Raw genomic sequence first — 8,237 nt, 5'->3', positions numbered from 1 at the left:
TCATTCTGCTAAGTGTATCCTGAGATTGTAGATATAGAAAATGAAAGTCCAGCATGCTATTGCTAAGATAAATGTAACAGTTTCTTTGGGAGTCCATCTTTGATTCAGGAGTAGACGCACACTGCAGCGTAGTTTCGATTTTTGGTATGCTCATCTCCATTGCAGCTCCTCTAGGTGAGTACACGTACAGGTGTGTTTCCCTGTATGTATATCTATTGACCTTATCCTTTGCATGACGGTTGCTACGTCAGAGGGAACATGTGATATTTGTCCTTGAGCACAATGATCTCTGGTTGGGACCCTTTTGTTGCAAGTGGCACAGTGTAACAGCTGAGGAGTATCTCCAAGAGCGCAGATACCAGCCCCTTTATTCATCCGCCTTTCAACGGGTGTCTAGGCTGTTTCTGCTTCTTTGCTATTGCAGATTGTGCTACTGCAAATATAGGATCATAGGTTAGTTCCTCACATGCAAATTTGATTTCCTTTGGTTACATTCCCAGCAGTGGGACAGCTGGGTCATACAGCAGGTCAGTTTTCAATTGTCTTAACACAAGAGCTTTTCTCTCTGCTGGTTTACTCCCCAAATGGCCTCACTGGCTGGAGCTGAGCAAGTCCCAAGCCAGGAGCCAGGAGCTTCTTCCAGGCCAGGTCTCCTACGTGGCTGTAGGGGCCCAGCGACTGGGCCATCCTCTGCTGCTCTCCTAGGCCACAGTGAAGAGTTGGATCAGGAGGGAGTAGTTGGGGTGCAAACTAGTGCCCATGGAGATTGCCAATGCTGCAGGCAGAGGTTTAACCCAGTAAATTTTAAATGTTTTATTTATTTGTTTGGAATACAGAGAGAGAGAGGAAATCTTCCATTCCTTTTTTCATTCTCCAAATGCCCCCACCAGGACTGGGCCAGGCTGAAGGCAGAAGCCAGGGTCTCCACCCAGGTTTGCCATGTGGGTGGCGGGGAGCAGTACTGAGCCATCACCTGCCACCTCCCAGGGTGGTATGGGGAGCTGGACGGGAAGCAGACACAGGTGCAGGCATAGCCTGCTGTTTGTGAATTCTTCCTGAAGTCAGTGGAATGTTCTCTTGGATCTGGGCCCTGCTCTGTGGCGCGGTTGACCCCAGGCCCTCAGGCTCAGGGGCTGGGTGGTCTCTGCCCTGGCAGTCCTGTGCAGCCCGGAACAGGGCTCCTGGCAGGGGCACCCTACTGCCTGACCCAGCGTCCTGAACATAGCTACGGCTCTACCTCTCCAGGGTCTGGTTCCAGCAGACATGTCTCCTGGGGCCCTGAGGCTGGCTCCTCCTGCTCCCTCAGCTCTGCCCACATGTACCTGGTCTTCTGGTCTTCCTGCCTACCCTTACCCGCTCAGCCTCAAGAAAGCCTCATGCACAGCGACCTGGAAGCTCACTTTGCTAGGGTACAGGGGATGACCTGCCCCTCTGGTCAGCGTGGTGATGCAAGTCTAGGCCAGGCCGCTCTCCGTGCCTGCAAAGGGGCTCCCTAATTCCTTAGAAATGACTGTATCAGCAAACGCGTGGGCCTCTCAGTGACTCTGCGCGGCAGCTCCTTTAGCAGGTGGCCAATGGCTCAGGACTCAGCAGACTGCCCTGCAGGGTGTCACCCCAGCTCCTGGAGCTTGGATGCTGCCAGGGTGACAGAACTTGGGGCCCAGGGGAGCCACCAGGCAAATCCTCCTGGCCTGAAGAACAGCTGAGTTCTTACTGTGTGTGTCCCTTGGGAGAGTCCACTTCCACGGACACAGCCTCCCCACCCCCAGCCGCCCTGTGGTACACATGACCTGCCTGGACACAATCCTTCTGTAATTCACCAGACCCGGCCACTCATCAGGCCTGGGCAGGGCTGTCCCTGACAGGGGCCCTGGTTGTTTACCTCAGGGGTTGGGGCCACCTCGGCTTACAGTGCACTGCACTGCAGGCCTGAAGGAGCACAGCCCCCACGCTGGCCCTCTCTGTCCCATTGTTCCCTCCTTTTTTTTTTTTAAAGATTTATTTTTATTTTTTTTTATTGGAAAGGCAGATATACAGAGAGGAAGATCTTCCATCCGATGATTCACTCCCCAAGTGAGCGCAACGGCCAGTGCTATGCCGATCGTAAGCCAGGAGCCTCTTCCGGGTCTCCCACACGGGTGCAGGGTCCCAAAGCTTTGGGCTGTCCTCTGCTGCTTTCCCGGGCCACAGGCAGGGAGGTGGAAGGGAAGCAGGGCTGCCAGGATAGAACTGGCGCCCATATGGGATCCCGGGCGTGCAAGGCGAGAACCTTAACCACTGCGCCACCGCGCCGGGCCCTTGTTCCCTCTTTTTGGACAGGTTCCTGGGCCCAAGTCGCCTCAGAGGTATTGTTCCAGGGTTGGGGCACTTACACTGCAGAGGCCCCTTGCAACCTGGCAAGACCGGATCTTGTGCAATTGGTAACGCCAGCTCACGTACCTGCAGTCTGAGAGAGGATGGCAGGGTCGCGGTGAGAAGAGGACCAGGTGACTGCGAGAGGAGGGCAGGGTCGCTGCAAGAGGACAGGGTCATTGCGAGGCTGTCCTGGGTGAAGCATACAGGCTGGGAACCCCGCCTACCATCCCACCACACTTGGCATGGCAGCTGTCCTGTGTCCCTGCACGCCCAGCACACGACGTCACGCATGGCATGGGGCTGGACCCTCAGTGTCCGCCTTCTCTAAACCGAGGCTGGCACAGCACGCTAGTGCCTGGCACCCCGCCAGACGCCCCACAGGGGCCGTCTGCTCGGTTAGGGGGCGCAGCCTGGCCTCACAGCGGGTGCTACCGGGCTCTGGGCCCAGCTCCCCACACGCGCCCAGGTTACCGGCAGCGTAAGACAACACCGCGGCCAGCTGCGCCGGGGCGCACAGTTGTGCCACCCCAAAGGAGCGGGGAGCACGCGCGAAACACAGGATCCCTTGTTCTCCCGAGGGGGACTCTGGCCCGGAACGGCCGCAGCTGTCGGGCCCGGCTCTGCGGGAGGCCTGCCCGGCCTCGCGGGGCTGCCTGGGCTGGCATTGTCTGCACCGCCCCAGGGAAGCAGGGCGGCCGAACGGCCCCGCAGGCGCCGACGCGGCGCTGGACGGCGCGCGCCTCACTTCCGGCGGGCCGCGATTGGCCGCCGGGCGCACAGAGCCCGCCCCGCGCAGCCGGTAGCGCGGCGGGCGCGCGCGTGCGGGCCGGCGGCGCGCGCGCGCGTGGTGGGGCGGGGCGGGGCGGGGCGCAGCGGCCGCAGCCTCGTCGCCGCCCGCGGGCCCGTCCGCCGCCGGGGCCCGGCCCGTCCCCGCAGCCGCCCGGCCATGTGACCGCGCCGCCGCCCTCCGCCCGCCCGCCGCGCGCCCGCGGCCCGGCCGCAGCCCAGGCCGCCGAGGGAGTGGGGGGCCGGCGCCATGGCCGAGCGGGGCCGCTTCGGCCTCCCCGGCGCGCCCGGCGCGCTCAACACGCCGGTGCCCATGAACCTGTTCGCCACCTGGGAGGTGGACGGCTCCAGCCCCAACTGCGTGCCCAGGTACACCTCGCCGCGCCCGGTCCCCGCGCACCTGCCGAGCCGCCCCCGCCCCAGGGCCCGCGCCGGCCACGGGGTCCCCGCCCCGACGCGCGTGCCCGCGTCCCCGGCGCACCTGAGGCTGCCCGCGATCCAGCCCCGGCGCGCGCCCTCGCACCTGCCCGGGTGCGTGCGCCTGAGTGGGCTCGGTCCCGGGCCGGCGCAGGTCCTTCGGCCGAGCCTCGGGGGGTCCGGAGAGAGGGCCATGGTGGCACTGGTTTGCCCGACCCGGGTTCTGTGGGTTCCCTGGCGGGGCATCCGGTGGCGCCGCGCCAGCTCCGTTCTGCACGACGCCTCTGCCGAACTGCGCGTCTGCCGCGGACCAACCGGGGTGGCACTGGGCGCTTCTGTCTCACAGGGTTGTGACCTGCTGGGGGGTAGCTGGAAGTGGCAGCTTTCCGTTCCTTCTGCTTAGCTTGGAGCTCGGTGGCTTTCTTGTGGACCTGGGGTTCCAGAGTAGGGTTCTCCGCTGCAGTCATGGCCCTGGGTTGGCCTGTCCTGGACCCTGGAGGGCTCGCGCTTGTTGCAGAGCAAGTGGTGTCCCAGGGTTCCCAAACCTGGTGTTGAGGCCCCCAGGGGGACCTGGGCATTAGGGTTGTCCCCACCCCACTTGGTGCAAGACTCGGGCCGCACGGACTTGGCTCGAGTCCCACAGCGGTCCAGCCTGCGGGAGGACTTCCGTCCGTTCAGAGCTCATGGGGGCTGGGACTGCCACTCCTCACTCCTCAGCGACCGCTGCCCATTGCCGGCTCCTCCCCAGGCTTCCCATTGATCTCAGTGTCAGAAAGGCAGCACGTGCTCCTGGGAGCCCCCTGAGGGCAGCGTGTGTGCTAAGGAGGGCTCCAGCTTTGATCTTGTCCGAGTGTGGGAGGCAGGTGAGGCCTGGGGACCGGGCGAGGCACTTCATGCAGGGATGGGAGTCCCAGGCGTGTTTTCTGCTCGCTGTCTGGGCTGAGGTTCTGAGGCCCAGGCCCCTCCTTTCTGCTGGGCTTTGTATGTGCTGCTGGTTGCTGGAGGGTGCCCCAGGGACGCTGCCTGAGCGACACCCCCAGAGCCTCAGTGTCTGTGGTGGGGAGGGCCCAGTGCTGGACCTGTGTTTTGGGCATAGAGCTCTGTTGTGATTGGGTCTGTTTTTCACCAGTGGCTGACTCTAGCTGATTGCACTTCATCACGTCTCGCCGTGCATCTTTCCTACCTTGAGTCTGCAGTTTTTAGGAGATGCTTTTTGGCTACCTGTGGGGGGGGGAATACTTTCTCCCACCTGCTGGTGCCTCTTCCATCCCTGGGTCTGCTGGAGAAGCCCACCATTGTGGGATGTGGGGCCGGCAGGAGGGTCTCTGAGCCTGGCCTCTGGGGATGTGAGGAAAGGAGGCCCGGTAACCAGGGTCTCCTTCAGAGACCCTTCCCAAGCTGGGCCTTTGCCAGCGGGGAGCTGGGGACTGTCACCTTGGCCATGGACCTGCTCAGGTCTGTTGGTTTGGGTTCCATGAGGCTGAGGGCCTCTGTAGGTAGTTGCTGGCCCACACCTTCCCTGCACAGATCACATATGGGACAAGTACAGCGACTTCTGTGGCACCAGGAAGCCTGACCTTTCTGTGCCATGTGCTTTGTAACACAGGGTATATCTCTCCGTAGATCCTGTATCCCTCCTGGTCAGTCATGAACTGTGCCGGAATTTGTGAGGTCCAAGAGCTGTGCATGTGCCGGGGGTACAGCACTGAGTGTGAGGTGCACCTGTGTGCGGCAGCAGCCCCCACCCCTGGTCCCTGAGCGGCTGCGGGTGTCACTGGTCCCTGAGCGGCTGCGGGTGTCACTGGTCCCTGAGCAGCTGCGGGTGTCACTGGTCCCTGAGCGGCTGTGGGTGTCACTGGTCCCTGAGCAGCTGCGGGTGTCACTGGTCCCTGAGCGGCTGTGGGTGTCACTGGTCCCTGAGCGGCTGTGGGTGTCACTGGTCCCTGAGCGGCTGTGGGTGTCACTGGTCCAGGTGCAGGTGTCACTGGTCCCTGAGCAGCTGCGGGTGTCACTGGTCCCGGTGCGGGTGTCACTGGTCCCAGTGTGGGTGGCCCAGCCTACAGCTGCTCCCATAAGCCTGTTCCTGCCCAGGCTGCTGAATGCATGTTTGCCTTCCTTTCGGTGGTTAGGGCTATGTGTGTCTTACAAGAACCTGCCAGTGTTCTTGGGGAGAGACGGTTTCTGTGTTTGACAAGCAGAGTGAAGGAGATGGATGGAAGCTTCCATCCGTTCTCCAGATATCCACAGTGGTGGCCCCTGAGCTGGACTGAAGCCAGGCGCTCATCCAGGCCTCCAGTGTGGTGGTTGGCTTGGGACTCCTAGCTGCCTCCGGGAGTGCCTCCACAGGGAGCTAAGTGGTGGCAGGAGGTGGGTTTGGACCCATGCCTCAGGGGGCCCACACTGGCTGTGACTCCTCCCTCTGCTGGTATGTGATGGTGCCAGCTCCTCTTCCTGGTGAGCTGCCTGGTGTGGTGCGTAGGCCCTGCTCAGGGCTTGGGATCCGTGTGCAGCCCCTGTCTCACCCCAGAGTCCGCGGCTGTGCCACTGTGCAGCCTGCAGGCAGCGGGTTACTGTTGTTCCTTCCTGGACTGTCTGGGGGTTTGACCTTGGAGTGGAGCGCTCAGTAATCCCCCCTCCCACGAGGACTTACATGCCTCCCTCAGACATGAAATTCTCCATTGCATTCTTAACTTTTTTTTTTCGATTTTTTTTTATTTATTGGCAATCTTTACATAGTCAATTAGGGCACAAAGGTTCAAAGGCTACAGGAAAGAGGTAAGACTATTAGGAAAAGAAAGGAAAAAATGTGGAAAGAATAGTCTTACCACTTTCCTGTAGCATTCTTTTCTTTTTTTAAGATTTATTTTTATCTGAAAGTCAGATATACAGAGAGGAGGAGAGAAAGACAGAAAGGTCTTCCGTCCGATGATTCACTCCCCAAGCGACCGCAACGGCCAGTGCTGCGCCGATCCAAAGCCAGGAGCCAGGAACTTCTTCCAGGTCTTCCACATGGGTTCAGGGTCCCAAAGCTTTGGGCTGTCCTCGACTGCTTTCCCAGGCCACAGGCAGGGAGCTGGATGGGAAGTGGAGCTGGCGGGATTAGAACCAGTACCCATATGGGATCTCAGTGTGTTCAAGGTGAGGACTTTTGCCGCTAGGCCCCGCCGCCGGGCCCTCCTGTAGCATTCTTAACTCTTTGTGTATTTTCACTGTGCTTGAAAGGCAGAGAGTCAGGGGGACTCTCCACCCACTGGTTCACTCCCCAGGTGGTGCAGTGGCTGAGCTGAAGCCAGAACCCTGGGTATTGATGCCAGAGCAGGGCCCCAAGCACCTAGCCTGTCCCCCGCCTCCCTCCCAGGTGCATCAGTAGAAACTGGAGTGGGACTCGCACCTTTGGACCACTGCCTGCCTTTGCCCAGGGTGTTGGTGTGAACCTGGCCTTGAGGCAGTGCCGCCCTCCGTGCGGGGAGGGCTGTTGGGCTTGCTCCCAGCTTGCTGTGGTGGAGGCAGCTGGGGCTTGTGTGGGGCCGGCCTCTCCACTGTCTCTGTGACCGCCTGCTGCAGGCAGTGGGCTTTGTTCCAGAATCATCGACCTCCGTTGCTTCAGCTGTGCCTGTGCTGTTCCTCCTCCGTGTGTCCAGCGAGCGGGCCAGGGGCAGGCTGAACATGTATCTGTGGCAATGGCCTCCTCCGTCTCCCCATTGGCATCTGGCCCCCATGGGCGTCGTGAATAGGGATCTTTTCTGGGGCCCAGGCTAGAAGCTACCCAATGGCCACTTCTCTGTCTTACTGGAGGGGGCTCTCTGTGGACCCTCGGTGGTCGACACCACCTTCAGTGACTGGTCATTCGACTAAGCCGTGACCTGCTGGGATGTGTGGGTTCCTGCTCAGGGGCCTGACCTGGTAGGCACAGGCAGTGGTGTGAGTCCTTGGGTCCTTGGGTTTCTCTCACCCAAGGGGGAGACCCGCTCAGCACCTGGGAACTCCTATCTGTTTTTCAGATCGATGAAAGATTCCAGATGCAGATACACTTTGGATCTCGTGTGGCCCGCTGGCCAGCGTGGTTGGTTGATGGCCTCTTTCCTTTTGCCCCTGTGTCCCAGGACAGCTGGGTGGAGCAGGGTGGCTGTGCTTGCAGGTGGCCATTGGCCAAGCTATTCCAGAGTGCAGGTTGTTTGGCCTTTGATGGGCATGATCAGGTGACAGCAGACCGCAGGGGTCTGGAGTCAGATGTGGTGTGAGCAGGCTGCCGTTCCCTGCCTGGCACAACTCCTCCAGGACCAGACTTGCCCTCCAGACCTTGACTGGGCCCTGGGCCTCGCCTCACCTGCTGCTGCTGCTCCTCCACAGCGATTGTAACAGTCTTTTTGCTTGAAAGGCAGAGGTGCACAGAAAGATGCAGAGAGACAGAGGACAGAGCTCTTCCATCTACTGGTTCACTCTCCAAATGGCCATCACAGTCTGGGCAAGGCCAGTCTGAATCCAGGAGCCAGGAGCCTCTTCCAGGTCTGCCACATGAGTGCCAAAGCCAAAGGACTTGGGCCATCTGTTGCTGCTTTCCCAGGCCTAATGGAGGGAGCAGTTGGAATCCAAACTGGTGCCCCTGTGAGATGCTGGAGTCACAGGGGACAGCTTTACCTGTCATGCAACAGAACTGGCCCCACGTGCCAGCATCCTGT

The 8,237-nt window shown here is 60.6% G+C and overlaps 1 protein-coding gene across 3 annotated transcripts in view; it reads left to right on the top strand.

Moving 5' to 3' along the window:
* Positions 1 to 3,391: 3,391 nt before the first annotated feature.
* The window catches only part of PACS2 (phosphofurin acidic cluster sorting protein 2), a 29,250-nt gene continuing 24,404 nt past the window's right edge, over positions 3,392 to 8,237 (top strand). For all 3 annotated transcript variants that reach the window (XM_040974960.1, XM_040974958.1, XM_040974959.1), the window contains exon 1: positions 3,392 to 3,510. In XM_040974960.1, the coding sequence (XP_040830894.1) occupies positions 3,392 to 3,510 (119 nt within the window). The remainder of the gene's footprint in view (positions 3,511 to 8,237) is intronic.

The sequence above is a fragment of the Ochotona curzoniae genome, unplaced genomic scaffold (assembly GCF_017591425.1).
Source record: "Ochotona curzoniae isolate NIBS_2020 unplaced genomic scaffold, NIBS_Ocur_1.0 contig_2688, whole genome shotgun sequence".
NCBI classification, from domain to species: domain Eukaryota; kingdom Metazoa; phylum Chordata; class Mammalia; order Lagomorpha; family Ochotonidae; genus Ochotona; species Ochotona curzoniae.
This window is presented reverse-complemented; position numbering and strand designations above follow the sequence as displayed.